The sequence below is a fragment of the Hylaeus volcanicus genome, chromosome 8 (genome assembly GCF_026283585.1).
Source record: "Hylaeus volcanicus isolate JK05 chromosome 8, UHH_iyHylVolc1.0_haploid, whole genome shotgun sequence".
Taxonomy (NCBI): domain Eukaryota; kingdom Metazoa; phylum Arthropoda; class Insecta; order Hymenoptera; family Colletidae; genus Hylaeus; species Hylaeus volcanicus.
The window spans coordinates 4,135,959-4,153,001 of record NC_071983.1 but is presented as its reverse complement, the minus strand read 5'-3'; the positions used below and the strand labels follow the sequence as shown (position 1 = coordinate 4,153,001).

The 17,043-nt window shown below is 46.8% G+C and overlaps 2 protein-coding genes across 3 annotated transcripts; both read left to right on the top strand.

The window, feature by feature from the left end:
• The first annotated feature begins 654 nt into the window (after positions 1-654).
• Positions 655-16,711, top strand: LOC128880753 (uncharacterized). Of its 2 annotated transcripts, none has more exons than XM_054131144.1 (3): positions 655-1,076; positions 16,116-16,250; positions 16,503-16,711. In XM_054131144.1, the coding sequence occupies exons 2-3, from the start codon at positions 16,155-16,157 to the stop codon at positions 16,698-16,700; spliced, it is 294 nt and encodes a 97-aa protein (XP_053987119.1). In that variant the 5' UTR covers positions 655-1,076; positions 16,116-16,154; the 3' UTR covers positions 16,701-16,711. The 2 variants fall into 2 exon arrangements, with proteins under 2 accessions (XP_053987119.1, XP_053987120.1); XM_054131145.1 differs by lacking the exon at positions 655-1,076 and adding an exon at positions 15,537-16,023.
• On the top strand, positions 5,427-9,608 carry LOC128880751 (uncharacterized). The gene has a single exon (XM_054131142.1). The coding sequence runs from the start codon at positions 5,683-5,685 to the stop codon at positions 8,401-8,403; it is 2,721 nt and encodes a 906-aa protein (XP_053987117.1). The 5' UTR covers positions 5,427-5,682; the 3' UTR covers positions 8,404-9,608.
• Positions 16,712-17,043: the final 332 nt, after the last annotated feature.

The window sequence follows — 17,043 nt, the reverse complement described above, 5'->3', positions numbered from 1 at the left end:
GAGTCAACAGCGAATCAAACGTCGCGAGAGCTCGTGATTAATCGATCCGCGTGCGCGAGGAAACGTGTGTCGACGATGCACGTGTGCGTACGTACGTTTATTGTTGCGCCAACTATTAATATGAATCACTTGATGAGCTTACTTAGTCGGGAGACGCGTCAGTTGACTTTTAGATACAAATAATTGCGGCAACATTGTTTTAAAAATAGCCGACCGTTGCATCCGACACATACGAAAATATAATCTCGAGTCCGCTTTAATCATCGTCGTGGAAACATCGATCGAATCGATAAGGAAAAAAATATATTTACTGGAAATATACGAATGCGATAAAAGTTGCGAATCCAGTTGCAATCGACGCGTGACACGACGCGTTGCATTCTAAACTTGAGTGAAACCGTGTACGCGTCGACGACGAGTCATCACGCTTTAACGAGGTTTCAAAGGCTAGCATTAATCGATAATAAATTTAACGAGCTTAATTTCACTCGACCCTCCAAGACAGCGGTTATCTGAAAGATAAATATTTTCAACTGCCCGGCAGAAGAGGTTTTGCAATACCGACGAAACGGCCGCAAGCGAATATCTTTGGCCGCGTTTCATGTTTCATTTCGTTGTCAGTACGCGTGTTTAAATTAAATTCTTGTTTGACACGCGACAACGTTCGACAATGATTAATATTTCATCCAAATTCGGATTACGCACAACGATAACGTCGATGAGTCACGCGGTGAAAAATCATTAACTCAAAGTTCGACAGGAAATAGTATTCGAACGTCGATAAAGCAAGTCGCGGATAAGACAACAGTTTTTAGCAGTCCCTTAATTTTTTACTGCTCGGTCGATAAAGCGAATCGCGGCCATTGCGACGTGACATCAAAGTCGGACGCTAGACGCGTAACGATTTCGTGCTCGAATTCAAGGTTCCTGCGTAAACGAAGCAAAGAAGATGTTAGCAGTCGTTTCGAGGCCTCGTCATCCACGTCGTCGTTGTCTTTCATCGTCGTCGTGCCAAAGGCGAACACATGGCAACCTCGTCAACCTCGATACGCCTTCGCCAATGATAAGATAAAAAGGTTAGCTTGTATATGTTCTGGTAGAAAGACGCAACGTGGGCGTTGTTGCATTTCGCTTTGGTCGTGTGCACTTCGTTCCTTGCGTTCGTTTGCGATAACGTTCCTTCTGTTTCTACGCCTTCTTTTTTCCCCTCTTTCTTCCTCTAGCTCTCGGATATCGGGAAAGAAACCACGCAAAGGGGCAAATACGTGACGCACGAATCGAACGAATATCGGTGAAACGATCGTTTCGTGCTGCGAGGTTAGCCACGAACTCGCAGGTATGCGCAGGTATGTGCGAGTAGGCGCCATCGTGCGACCGCCCACGGAGAAGGTATATTTCTGTATTCGTACGTGGGCAAACGAAACGATGCGACCAACTGTGACGCCTAACCTATGTATACGTATTGCACGATCAGGGCCGACGTTTGTCTCGAGTGAATCGCGGGGAATACCGTTCGTTTCCAAGAATCTTCGCTCTCGACAAATTTGCGTACACGTCTGAAGCGTGGTTCTATACATTGCGCAACATTTCCAAAAATTCGACGTTGACTCGCCATAGTTTAAAAGTGATAGCGATGAAAGGTAAACCCACGGAGGAACGAATAACCTCTTCGTGGATAGTTTGAAGCAACACCCAACAATTACGAATCCTAACCACTTGTTTTAAATCATTTAGTAATCGGTTTACGTGGTATTAGAGTGCGCTCAAAAGTCGCCCAAGTACAAAAATCCTTATGCAGCACCGGTCCGTTAGTGTTTATGCATGCGATTAGATTCAAAATGTGTACATGCACATACGCACAAGAACGCGTGCAATGCAACTCTAACACGCAGCAAGAGAAATACGTATACACGTAGGTTGTTGCACGTGTGGCGCTCTCCCAGTTAGCGTGTACATAAATAAACTTGGGTTATAAACTCGAGTCAGCGATTTTAGCAAGTGCGACTGTTTACTTGGAACGCAGGAGGATAACCATCTTTCTAAAATGGTCACGGACCCTGTCGTAATCTGTTAGTTGTTCTCAATGTCCTCTTACCTATAAGGCCAATATACCCTACGAGGGGATAACAATTTGAACGACCATCCGAGATACGAGCATAACGCCTAAGAAGTTGGCTTGGACAAACCACGAATGATAAACCTGCATTGGAGAAGCGCCAATTACATACACGAAAACACTACTAAATTACGCTAAATTTCAGTCCCAGCCGCAGTAAAATTCGATCAATCGCCCTCGCAAATAAAGCATCGTAGGCGACCCTCTGTCTCGTTTGCCAAGAACCCTCGAACGTTGCTTCCATACTCAAGATAGAAGGACCGTCTAATGTACTTTTTGCCACGAATCACAACCGCCGACGCTCTTTTTTTCAGCCTCGCATTCTCACGTGGCTCTTACCGCACATGTAAGGTAGGTAAGGGCCACGAATAGTGTGCCATAGTACTCAAAGGTGAGGTGTCGCAAGTCGAGGCACTGGTAAATAGGAATACCGTGTCTCGGTTGCTCCTAAATGCTCCGGCTCTATCCCTCGACTTTACGCTGCGTACCCACCACACGAATACATGAAAAGAGAGTAAGGAAAGCAAAGGCTACGAGGTCGAGACGAACGAACAAGAAAGAGAAAGAGAATGGTCGGCATACATCATTTGGGCGCCGAGAAGTCTGGCGCGGCCAGGCCAAGCCAGGCCAGACCAGGCCAGGCCAGGCCAGAGGCACGTCTCTGGTTACGCGACCATTTGGGGCGCCAAGCATGGAACGCTGGGACACGAAGAGGAGAGGAGAGATGTACATACATACGTATAGAAGGGAAAACCATAGGAGGGCAAAGGAAGATAGAAGAGAAGCCTACGGTGAGACGTAGGTAGGCGTCCGAGCATCGTTGAGCGAAACGGGGAATCGCGTACGGTGGTGTAGAGGAAGGAAAGGTGAAAGAGAGGGAGGGAAGGGAGAGATCAACGAAGGGGCCTCTGCAGGCTACATTCCAGCAGGACGCGAGTTTTCAAACATGGCTACCCACGTGAATGTAGGTCCACGACCGATCCTATGACACGCACACAACAGCCTTACGAGCTACAAGATCTCCGTTCGAACGATTCCCTCGCATAGCGTGCTCTTTCCCCCTAACGTCTACTCCGTCACACGCTCAAACAGACACCAACCCACGGAATCCCCCTTGCCCCTTTGCCCGACACCATTGGGTTCTTCGTCTCCTCTCCCCCCGCGGGAACCCGAACAGCCCGGCCGACCGAGCTGGCGACACCCTGTCTGGCAAGACCGGCCGACGGACAAAGGAGGGGGAGCTTGGTCGCTGCGTTGCCACGTCCTCGGACTTCGGGCTGCGCCTACCTTCGGCCCCAAGGACAAATCCGATGAACGTGCCAGCCGTCGTGGCGTACTTAGGCGACTGCCGGTCTGCTACCGCCGCGACGCTTTCCACACGATATTATTCTCAGCCGCTACCGTTACCGTGCTCCTCTTTCCACGAAACGTTAATAACTCTAAAGACATCAAGGGATCGCGATTACGGATCGAATATGAATCTGTGAAAGTCAAGGCGAAACCCGACCGTTCGAAAGAGGCGCGAAATGCCTGAACGATGAGTCGCAGCTATAAAACTATGCGAAGGTCGAACGATGCTCGAAGGCAGGTACTTCTCGTCGCGGTATCGCTGGTTGTTGAATGTATTTAGAAAGGGCTTGGAGTCGGCGTGATCGACAGTGCGAGAATAGCCAGCGAGATTCTTCGAAATGCAGTAGGGTGCTCTTTCGAGGAACCGCAGAAGGATCGGTCGGGTTCTTGGTGTTTCTGCTGGTGGCGCGAATCGTGGAAATTTACGAGGCCTCGCTCGTTTCTTTTTACACGACCTATCTCGCTCACTCTCGTTCGTCAAAGTATATACTAACGCACGGTTTGCGTCATTGCTCGCAGGTCTCTATGTCCGTATACATATGTCGCGGCCTACGTGCGACCGAGCGACATGGCAACCGCGCGAAAAGCTAAACATATTAACTGTCGGCTCACGCCACAAAAACAACATGATCTCATTCCAGAACGTATATGCAAGAAACTCGCGATTCGTATGTACACGCTTCGAAACCTCATCCACCGATAACTCCCGACGTGACAGACGAGACAAGAAGCGAAAAGCGAAAATAAGGGCTTACGGAAACCAAAGAATAACTGACCAGCGATGACTCGTAACGGTAAGCTAGCATAACGCTGGTAATAACCGGTAAGAACAATGCAGATCGCATTACCCCGACGAGTTATAATAGGGACAACTTCAACCCTAACGAGACTACCATTACCGGTAAGCCGACACGGCTATGGCCGTTTTTCCTGGAAGGCAAAAACCCCCTGCCTCCCTGGCCTTTCCCCTTATTCGAGTGCCAATAAAACTTCCTAGACGACAGTCGTCGCTGTTGGCGCTCGGTACGGCAAGCTTTCAAGAATCGTATACCGTATGCGAAGCCTGACGTAGGTCTTCAACGATTTAACCTAGATAACGCGCCTAATCTCGGCGAACGAGAAAACATCGTAACTCGAGCCGTTGCGTACCACTCTTACGGTACTCTTTCGACCATGATCGAATCGTCGATCGTATTGCGAGAAAATTTGCGTAGCATATGCGAGCGTTTGCTCGTGTAGGCGAGAAAAGGCACGGCCGAGCCGAAGAGAAAGGCGAGCAAAAATCCGAGGCTCCATGCTGGCTGCTAGGCTCGCCGTAGCGAGTAGCGAGAAACGAGAACCGGGAGGCAGACAGGCAGTCGGACGATCGCGGCAGACAACATGGCGCCGAGAGCGTCGTCACGCCGGCGTGACGTTTCCCGCGCGCGTCATTAACGGAAGTGAGCACACAAAATGGCGGAGTTTTACGGCGCTGAGGTGTGAAAGGGAGGCTCTCCTCCGCGGAGAGAGAGTGAGAAAAGCCGCGAGGGGGAGAGGGCGGGTGGGGCGCCTACGTGCACGGCTAGTCAGCCGAGATGACGAGCAACGTAGAAAGAGAGAAGTTGGTAGTTGGTGGAGGTTAGGTCGGTTAGGCGTAAAGAAAGAAGAATGACTGGTGGCCGCCGGCGGTGGACTCTAGCGCCTGTGCTGCTCGAGTGGGATGTTGGATACGCGCGATGAGGGGGGGAGGGTGGGAGGGGGGGCGCTTGCTGGATAGAGAGAAGCGAAGAGAAGGGAACGACGTGGAGGGGGAATCACGATGAGAGACCGAGAGTGCAGCAAAGAGACGCGCGAGAGAGGGAAAGAGAGCGAATGATCGAAAGAGAGAAAGAGATCCACGAGTACAAGCCGCCGACGACTCGTGGTGGGGGGGTGGGGGAAGGGAAAGAGACCGCTCAGTGGGAAGCAGCCGCAGTCCTCGTCCAGTGGTGGGGATGAAAATTAGTTACGGCATCCACCAAGAGACCTAAAAGGAACTCCGTGCGCGGCGCGGCCAGGCAAGCACTTCGTGCAATGTTACGCGTTAAGGTACCCCCGTGCGTCGTTGGCAGTGCCCGGTTACGAAGCTCATCGTCGTCATTATCGCCGTCGTTGTCGTCTCCGGTGTTGGACGCGTGACGGTCATCGACGTCACGCCAAGAAAAAGTTGGTTCGGTGGGTGCGCGAAACTACACGTTATGGCTCACGGTGTGAGCGAGGTGCTCGGTGAGGGGAACTCGGTGAAAATGGTGCATCAGAAACAGCAACAGCAGTCGGTAGTGCATCAGCAGCAACAAAACGGCACTAGGAAATCCGTCGGAGTGATGGGCAGTAGACGAATATTTGCGCCGGCCTTCAAGCTCAAGGTTCTCGATTCGTACAGGAACGACATCGACTGTCGTGGGAATCAGCGAGCCACCGCGAGGAAATACGGAATCCACAGACGTCAAATACAAAAGTGGTTACAGTGCGAGGATAATTTGAGAAACAGTTGTGCCGAGACTGGAAATTCGGGAGTCGTTTCGTCTACGGTGATCTCTTCCGCGGGTGTTTCCAAGTCGGACGGTACCGTGACGGAAGGTACGGGGCCTGCCGTGACTCCAGCAGCGCCGGCCTTGAACCTCAGCCTCACCAGACTGCACGGCGACGAGCTGGCTACACAGCAAGGGCCCCCACCTCTTCTTTCTCGTCCTCCTCATGGTGGTTCAGGCTCTTCGCCCCAATATGCCGCTCAATCCACCACGGTCCCGGTTTTATCCGTTCGCCTCGGATATCAAGAATATTCCGGTAATCAGGAGCCCCATCATCTTCGTCGAGTGGCGGAGGATCGCGCGCAGATAACGGACTCGGTTCACGAATACTCGGAAACTCGCGGGGATCGGGAACAAGTCGGTTACTACGTTCTAAACGGCGACGGACAACGAGAAATCGAGACCTCGACGTCGTTCGACGGCCGAAACGAGGCGAAGGTATATCAAACGTTGACCAGCTATCGCGTGCCTTCTCATCAAGCGCACCGGTACAAGGAAAACGAAATAATCGGTGCGATGGTTCATCATCGGCAAGAACATCGTTCGCCGAGCCTCCATCGATCTCAACAAACTTACGGAGACGTGGATTCTTCCGTGGACGGGAAATCATCGTACGGTTTGCTGCTAGCGCCGTCCATGATAAAGACGGAACGAGCGAGCCCAGACTCAGCGGCGACACCAGGACCGTGCGAATCGACGTGTTCTCCCGGTGCCCCTAAGGTCCCGCTCTCGCCCGTTTCGCATCGCGCCAATAGTACCACCAGCACCAGCTCCACGACGTCCGTTCACTTCGATTCCCCACGGGCATCCGTGAGTCCATGCTTGCACGTGCACGAACACGCACACGCATACGCGTCTCCGACACCGGATTCCAAGAAGTCGATCCAAGAGTCGAACGAGACAACGGTCCGTATCGAAGAGAAGGGAACGGAGGATGTCGTGAATGAGGCGAAAATCGGTAGGACGGTGATCAAGGAAGAATTGCACTTCGAGGAAGAGGGGGAGGAAGAGGACAAGGAGGAGGAGGAGACGAACGACGAAGGAAGAGAGGCCGATGCATCATCGTACGTCGATTATCAACGGGCACCTGCCGACTCGCGTCCGGTAAGCCCAGCGAACGATCCGGAAGGATATTCCTTGCCGTCGAGCCCTCGAGATCCCGCTAGTTCCGGGAGATCCAGCACCAGTTGCTCAGACAGCGAAATGGACCCTCTCGATTGCTCTTCCGGTGGGCATAATTCGTCCAACGATCTCGCTCGTCGACGATCCTTTTCCCTTCGCTTCAAACTGGACGTTCTAGACGCTTTTCACAGAGACGTCGGCGTAGCTGGGAATCAACGTGCAACAGCGAGAAAATTTGGCATTAATCGGCGCCAAGTACAAAAATGGCTAGGCCAGGAGACGGAGCTTAGGGGTGAAATCGCTGTTCGTGGAAACTCACGGCAACGGCTGGGCCCTATCCAGGATGCCGCTTCCGGTGAGTCACCGGTGGATCTGAGGACGTCGAACTATGTTTCCAACTTATCGCACGATCGAATCGAAGCCGAGTACGACCTATCGCCTCCGCCTCTTTACTGTTGCGACGTAGGTTTTTCCTCCTCGCAACATCTTTCCTACTACCACCACTCGGTGATGATGGATCCATCGTCTGAGAGCGAGCCCGCGGCTTCTTGCAATCTCTCCTGCTGCATGGACGTTCACGCGACGACACCGGCGCCCTCGTGTTACCAGGAAACGTCCTTAAGAGGGTCTTGCTACTCGGACCCTCAAAACAGGCTGTACTGTTATTCCCCCAGAGAGTATTCGTCCGAGATCACATCCGTGCCCGAGACAACGGAGGAATTTTCGTCCTCGAAAAGACAGCACTGCACTCTGGCGTGCTGCTACGAGGGTACGCCGTCCCCGAAGAGGATCTGTTTGGAAACCGACGAGACTATCGGGACGAGCCCTGCGTGCCAGGAAGCGCCGCCTCAAGACACGCCATTGTGTCTAGTAAAACCGAAAAGGCTCTTCGATTCGCCAAGATCGGAACCAGTGACCAGCACCGTCCCGACGCCACCGGCATCCACGGCACCTCCTCCTCCGGAACCAATCTCTAAGAAGGATGCTATCCTGTTCAAACCGTACCTGGACAATCCCGTAAGTAAGCCTGCGAAGGAGCACTCGATCCAGAGGGGGCTGTCCCCCGTTAGCAGCCAGAACGTCGTCAACAACAACAACAACTGCCAAAGCATCTGCAATTTAAACGAAAGCAGGGGCCACGACTACGCCCTCGAACTCAGTTTAAGACTGCCGGTATCCTGGAGGACTCACCCGAGTCCGTACACCGAGTTCCCTCAAGTTAAAAGCGCGTTCGTTAGGTATCCAGCGAGTCCTCATTACAGTTAAATCGGCAACACTTTTTCGATCCTCAACGCAGCGGGATAGACGCGATACATATTCATCGATCCTTCGTCGTCATCCGAAAATCATTCGAAATCGACTTGCCGATCCCCACCATTTGAGCAAAAGGATTCGCCGACGAAGGATCGATAGATACGTGATCAACGACACGTCGCGGGCCGCGAACGTTTATCGTTTCGATACCGCGTTATAGATCGCGATAAAGTCTTAATCAGTCATTGGACGATGCATGGCGTGGTAGGAGAAATTATACATAATCGTGTCCTCGGCCGACGTGTTCTCCCAACTTGCCCCAGGCCTGCTTCTCTTCGTTATTCCCCGCATCCTCTAAAAAATCGGTGCAGATATCCAGCCTGACACTTTTTCGTTGTTATCGTCGAGATTAGCGTTGAGCGGCTATCGGCTAGGCCGTTTAGAGGTCGCGTGGCATCGTTATAATTACGGAATTATGTCAGTCGCAGCAATAGATACCGATCACGGAGAAAAACTCTCCCGCGAGCGATGGGGTTACGCAACGATCGGAAGATACCATCTTATTTTTCAACGAATCCCTCCTCGAGTCTCTAGAGATCGAATCAGGAATGAAAAGTTCCACGAAGCGAAAAGTATTCCCGTGTATTGTATTCCCGTCGCACCCACTGGCTTCTCCGCGAACGGCCGTCGTTTTTCTTATTCCGTCTTCGTCGAGGATCGATCGTCGTTAGATATCGTTTAATTGCTCAAAGAATTTCTTCCATGCGCGCACCTGTGTTACACGCACGGTGCGCAAGTATTACGACAGGGTTCCGTCTCCGTTTTCTTTTCTCTCATTTTCTTCTCCCCCGCCGCTCGACTCGGATCATCCGACAATTTTTCTTCGTCGTTTCTTTCCTTCCCGGCGGATCGATGACTTGTAAATATGTAAATAGCGCGGAATCGACCGATCCACGGTTACAGAGGTATACGACAGCGTAAAAGGATCGAGCCGGTTCCCGGAATTTTCACCGAAAACGGAAATCGCGACAATTTCGAAGGAAGGAGAGGAACGGCAACGAGAAGAATTCGATAGCGTGATAGTATTGTACGTCGCGATCGCTTCCGTTCGAAACCGCACCGCGTGCCTTTTCCTCCCAGTTTCGGAGCGAATTAACTTGTAGACGCGTGCATAAACAAAAATATATTTTGTATCGATCTGTGCGCTTCTTCGGTCCATCGATCATCCGCGAAACTTGTTCATAGCCGTCGGAAATCGCTGGATCGGAGAGGAGCAAGAAATTGTTAGATAGGTTAACCTTTTCGTCGCGAACAAACTCGAAACGCAGTCTTGCAATATCGACTGATCGCAACAAGAAACGTCGACGCTTAATTGCACGAGTCGTAATCGTGGCAAAAAGACTAACTCTCAAGAGGCTGATGGTAGGGAAAGAATTTTAAGAAAACACGTACACACCAGAGAGGAGTAAAATTTTATTCGAATAAAAAGAACAACGTAGAACGAACTTTTCGTGTCATTTACTCGATTCGAAATCATTCGGAAATTTTTTTATTTGTTTATACTTAATTTATTAGTCTCAATTTTTATTTAGATACAAATTTTACTCGTCTCCGATCAAACGTATACACACGAGAACGTTTCGAAAAACTCACGTGCCTTATACTTGACAGACGTTTCGCCTAATTCGTGCCAGTAATTATTTTTATATGAAGAAGTTTCCGTTGATCTAAGATCAATAACTCGACGTTATTTAAACAAAAAAATGTTTAAAAAGTAAGTAAAGCAATTTCAACCCGTACAGACGAATATCTCTTTAAGATTTTACAAAGGCGGAAAGTCGTTTATACATGAAATTGTTTACGAAGTGTTCTTGAATGTTCGTTACAAATTATTCGTGCGTAGGTGTAGTTTTCGTGTTGTCATTTCCAGTATCGTTCCGGCGCATTCCGATTCTCGATGCGATAACGTGTTCTCTTTTTATCGTCGAACGACCTTCGCGACGTCGCGACTCGAAGAAAGTTCTCTGAATCGGTGACGTTGGAAAATGTGGAGACATTCCGCGATACCTGGTTGCTCGATACCGATCGCTATCTCTTCGGACTGATTGCAACGAGTAATCTCGTCCATAGAAACGTCATCGGCGACGATCCGTCTGCGCCGCAGGGAAAAGAAGAGATGGACAAAATTTTATTCGAACAGATAGACTAGTTGAAAACAAAGTTTGAGCGAAAGAATGGCATCGCATCGAAGCGCGGTGAAAGGGCGAGGTTCGGCAAATAAGACCGTATCGCAACCTAACCCAATGAAGACGGCCAATTTTGTAAACGAGCGTCGCAGACGGACCGGTTACGTCAATGTTTCAATATTCAGGCTCAATCGAGCTCGTTCCAGGCGCGCGAACAATCTCACGCGTTGCGACAGCCGCGCATTATCGTCGTCTAGCGGAACGCGTTTCGCAGCTTGGATCGACGACATACATATTTACCAGCGTGCTCGCGAATCTCACCGACGAGAAACGTACACTTTGAATTCTTTTGATCCTCGAATGAAACCAGAAGCGGGCAAAATTTCGTTTGAACATTTTCTTGAATTTTTCCAATGTGTTATAGTCTAATTATTTGTTTCATAGTTTAGTTTCTTTATAATCTTTTTGCTTCTAATTTACCACGTAAACATTATGACGATGATCGCGACTAAAAGATCAAAACATCGATATATATTTATTTAAAACTGCAAAATCGCCATTCTTGTTAACGTTTAGATCAAAATATCGCCCATCTACGAGCGAAGGGTGTTTCTGCCCTCGAGAATCGGAAAGCGTGAAAACATGAAAGGAAACACCGTATTACTATTATTATTCTTATTATTATCATTATCATTATTATTATTATTATTATTATTATGTGTATACATGTAGATATATAGCCTTGTCCGGTGTTCCGTCGATAGGGTCAAGGCGGCAATGTACAATAAAATGTAGCGTAATCATAAGCCATAATGAATTACATAATGCCATAACGTTTTACATAATGAACGAACGTGGTGCGTCGAACCGAGCGGTGTGTGCTCGATAGCGCGAGAAATCTATGCGTGGCTGCGTAAGTGCGTGCGTGATTGCGTGTGTTCCGTGTGCACAGCCCACAAGAGTCTATTAAACGAGGCATAAAGCGTATGTAAGCAATATATATATATATATATTTTTTTTTAAGTGCATAAAAGTGTACGAACGAAGCGACGGGAATGGAGCAGCGAAGAGTGTGGGTTCGGAAGGGGAGTTTCGTGGGCGAACCCCCGGGTTTTGAAGTCCGTACACACGAGTGTAGGCAGAAGATGTACGTACACAGACATACAGAAAGAAATACACACACGTAGGGAATAATGTCATAAGCATGATATGCTCGTGTATCGTACATGTACAAAGAAATTTATATATAGCGTTGAAACATATAAATATAAAAAGAGAGGGAGAGAGAGAGAAAAACAGAGCACGTATATATATATACATAATTATATATATTATATTTTAATACGATCAAAGTTATATGTACCGACGAAACGCCTCTTAACTCGCCCGGTGCCTTTTAGATCGCTCGTGCCTTATAGCTTCGCGCGAGGCGAAATCAAGGACCAAAGTGCCTCGTGTTCTTAGAACCAGAGATGGGCAAAATTTGATTCGGGTATTAGACGACAAATAAAAATTTTATTCGTTCAACGTAGCAACATAATTTAATTGTATATAATTCAGATTTTAATTGTTATACAAAAATTTCAATCCAGATGAGAATTGTGTCCATCCCTGCTTAGAACGAGCCACGGTATTAGATTGTTTCGAGCCCTCCGGCAACGAAGACGCGTTCACCGCGACTCTCTCGATCCGGATGCATTCCGCGATTGAGAACACCGGTTGTGACTCGCCCATGCGCGTAATAATAATAATAATAATAATCGTAATAATCAGTATTCAAACCTACACGATTTATTTATTGGTCGTTGTTTACGACCACCGTTTCGAGCGACGACGTTTTCTTTTTGTTTTTCCTCATGTCCGCCGAATAAACGATCGAAAAGAATTTGCGTACAACGAACCGACGTGTTTTCTTTCATTTTTTTAATTTCCTATTTCCTTCGATGCCCGTTTATCGGGTGAATCTTCGATCGGTTTACCATTTGAATTAAAATTATCGAATTTCGATTAACCGATAGCAAAGTTAAGTAGAATTTAATTCGAGTAACAGATGACAAGTAGAAACACTATATTACTGTACCATGTAAATCGTTATACAGAATTTATATTCGTCATCTGTTATTCGAATAAAATTTCTGGTGCCTTCGTCTCGAGCCAAGAAGCAACTCTAAGTTGATAAACGAACGACTCGGTTATCTATGAGTCTTTACGAACGACCGAAGCTCCCCAATGAGTTGTGAACGGTGACGAAAGCAGCGATATTATTATTATTACTATTATTATTGATTCCGATATGTACGAAGTCACGTAGCGCGTGTATTTCCCTTTCGACGGGAAAATTTGCCCGATTACCGACCATATCCGTTATTGTGATTCATCGAGAGGAAGATGGAGAATGAGAGGGAGAGAAAGAGAGGGAGTGAATGATCGACGTTTTTATCGTACGGTGAGACAGACAGGCACCGTCGACGCGCCGTTTTCTTTTGTACACACGGAAAAACAAGAAGTAATTGTATTAAATATTGTATTATATACATATGCGTAGATTATACGAAAATAGAACTTTAATGAATTTGAGAGAAAATATAAGAGACTATTTTAAAAGAACTCTCGGTTTCGATTATTTCCGTCCTGTGCCGTACTTTTCTTTCTTCTTACACGAAAAGAATTTACCACCAACGAGAGTAGATAGTATTCTTCGATTCCTTGTGAAAATTTAATTTTGATTCAACCAACGTAAACGGAACTAAATTTAAAATGTACATCTATCGTTTATCTAGAACGTGGAAATTTTCTTTCTTTATAAGAGCGTAGCACGCTGTAGTGACGCACATCTCCGAGATAGCGGCAAGGCTGATAATTTCTGGGAAGATACAGCCGAACATAGGTACGCGCGATGCTCCCCGAATTGATTTCAGTGAAACCGGTACTTTCTACGATCCCAATCGAACGTTTATCGAAATAACTCGTTGACATCAGATCGTACGAGTAATCTTATTCGTTGTTTCGCAGGGCTTTTGTAATATCTTCCTTCGTAACAACGATAGAAACAAAGTTTCAAGTCTGATTCTTTAACAAACGTCCACGACGTATATTGTCCTCGTAAAAAAAGAAGTAGAAAAAAAACGCGACTTCGTATCGTTGCAGGTATTGTTTCAACGAGTGTCTTTTTTTTTAAGCTTTAATCTTATCGGATGACATCTTTCGCTTGTCGACACCGATCCGTAAAAACTCAACGCAATAGCTGTTGCTACTGCCTTGAAAATCAACCTCGCGACCTTTGGTTTACGCTGAAAACGTCCACGTTTCCCCAAGTTAATTCGTTTGCTGTTATACCTAAATACATGATTCCATCGCGGTTCGTACGAGGGTTGAAGTCATGCCGAAGATAAGCAGAAGCCAACTTATTGTGACTCGCGCACCGAATGCAGTCACGTCGGATGCACACGCATATGCCACACAGGAGTGAGGCGCGCATCGATGCGAGCGATGCATTGTTTCCGTTATCGCGGTCGATTGGCAGTGGCCGCGGATCGACGATCGCGCACGTACTCGCTAAACTTTCTAAGCACGCAACCAAGCGTTCGCCCTCGCGCCTCGCAGTTCCCGTCGACCAGCGATGCACTTGCGTCGATAAATGACGTAAATAATACGGGCTCGTGCTTATTTTAATTGAACAAATTAAGACCAATACTTTGTCGTAAAAAATTACTCTTAGAGTCATCTTCGATGTCTCAAACTATATACGTGTAGTCAGATTTCGGTAGGAACCTTAATTTCTATGTACAAGACCGAATCGCGGTTTCCGTCGACTGCTTTCGAAAACGGTGCGGCACGGACGCGTGCAATCGGACACGTGCATATGATGCAATATATTCTTACGTACCGCAGGAGCGTACGGTACGAGTAACTAATTGAACTGTAACGAGCGATCAATTTAAATTAAAAGAAACAAAAAATCGCTTCCTACTTCGTACATTTATGTCGTCGTAAATTGCAGACACTCGAGTTATCGACGGTGGCAGCACCATCAGTTACACTGGTTTATCGATATTTCCCTGCAATTTCTGTGAAAGATTATTAAATATCTTATCGTTACAGCTACAAAGCGTGTAGCGATGCATCTACTCTAAATGTAATTAGCTCAAAGCATTTTAGAATTTTAAAATAATAGTCGCGAACATCTTTCTTCTTGGCAATTATTCTCTCTTCAAGGATCGTAAATTCGAGTTCTGATGTTTGTTGAAAGTTCGCTAGATTAAATAGTAATAACAACGCTATTCGTTTTTATTGAGGCCATCGCGTACGCGCAAAGCAGACCTTGAATCGACGTATGACTGATGCAACACTTCAATCAGAGCCAATAAATGTCACCGACTGGTGCAATGCAATTAGGAAGGGTGCAGAGGCACGGATGAACGAAAATTCGTACTATTATAAATACTACCGTTTCCCGTGAATAGAAAAATGCGACTACCGAAATCCATTCTAAAGCCAGAGTCGCGACAAATTTTGGTCTAGATTAGCCGAGATTCGGTTAATCGCTGTACATACAGCGAACGTTAGGGTTCCGGTTCGTGCCGCGCTGAATCCTTCGTTAAATTGTTCTTATATTCGAGATTGACAGAGACTATTGTTCGCTACGAGTGGAAAAAGAACACTTCGCGACAGAATTCTCCCGCGTCTGGCGTCTTCAACCGGAAATTCGAAAAGGATACCAAAAAGTTCCTGGCCCGATTCCAACAGTCGAGCAGCGTGACTTCTGTTTGCAAGTCGAAGATCAACGTAGCTAGAAAGTCTCGAGTTTCGTTGATTATTCTCACCGTGTGCTTCTTGTCCGTCCGTCGATATCCTCTCGAACAGTGGTTACAAATTGGTAGAGACTTTTTGAAGACACCGAACCGTATGTATGTACATCGGCGAGAATTTCTGATCTAGTTAACGCTTTCGAACATATAAAAGATAAACAACATTTCATTTCATTTACATGCATATGATTTAAATAGTATCGAAACGATCGACGCGTCGATGCGATAACTTGGCTTCGAGAGATCCTCGTGTATCACACTTTCGAACATCGTGTCTAGATTCACTACATTCGTGATACTTTTATGGCTATACAATTAAAAGCATACAAGATTTCAATCTGCATTAGTAGTTAATATGCCTAAAAGAAGGAAAGAAATACTAATCCTCGAAACGACGGAAAAATCGCTGTTTACCGTACTGCTAAACTCTAGGCCAGAGTTTATTTTTACCCTAGACGAACACTTGTGATCCCTTCTTTCCAACGTTCGTCTTTGACGTCTCCACGCAGTTTTTTCTTTCTTTTTTTTTTTTTTGTCTCGTCGTCCTCGACTTCGCTCTTTTTCTGTCGACGTTGTTTTCGGAAACGTGGAACGTTAATCTTCCTCGGTCGACGGTTTCGTCGACTCGTCGGGTAGAGGTATCTTTGCGATGATCGAAGGTCGCTCGCTCGCGGATTATAATCAGATAGAGAGGTTGTTCGTAAAACGATACCAGCGTTTCTGGTTACAGGTTCTGCAGTCAGAGCACGCTGGAGAAGCGTAGCTGTAAATGACGGAGCGTTATAAACCGCCAGAAGCCAGCGTTGCACTGACCAAAGAAGAGATTCATAACAGATACCAAGACGCGGCACTGGTTATATTTAAAGTAATCGCTCGTACTTGTAACGTTTAGCACCTTTAAGTAGATCGATTTAAATATAAATGCATGTTATCTGTTCCTTCTCGCCGGCAGACATTTTATCGATACGTCAATTGTATTTCAAGAAAGCCGTGTACCCGGCTATGTATGCCCCACGGAAGCAAACTATGTCGAGTTCGGATTTTTCTAATCTCAATTCGAGTATGCATTCTTTGCACGTTGTATTTCATTTAATAACTGTAAATCTCTTCGTTTCAGGAACAAAGTAAGAAGGAGATCGTCAACTATCTGACTTTTGGAACCAGCCGTAGAACCATGGAATACAGCAGCTATGGGAATCAACCTGTCATCGTGAGGAGACCAACCGAAGCCTTGGCGATCCGAAACGTCGAAGACTTGTCTTCGCAGATATTGAGGATATACAGAAAGCCTCGGGACAGTTGTGTGATAAATTAACGCACGATTTAATTGTTGTGCTCGATTTTCAATTTAAATAATATTTTCTTCGATTCGTCAAAGCAGGTGTTCTATTTATTTCCGCCCTTGCATTTGCTTCTTTCGATAGGCCGTGCGCGCATTTCCTTTTTAATATCAATTACAATCTTGATTGGTGTATTTACATTCACAAACGGGTGTTTAAATATTTATATAACTATATTTATACAATAAATTTTTTTTCGGATACATTCTCGTTGATCGATAGCAAATGTGGTCTGACATCTATCCGAATTTCGTACAAGTCCATCGTTGCAGTTAAGATAAAGTTGATGACTTTTAAGAAAAATTAGAGCGACATTTA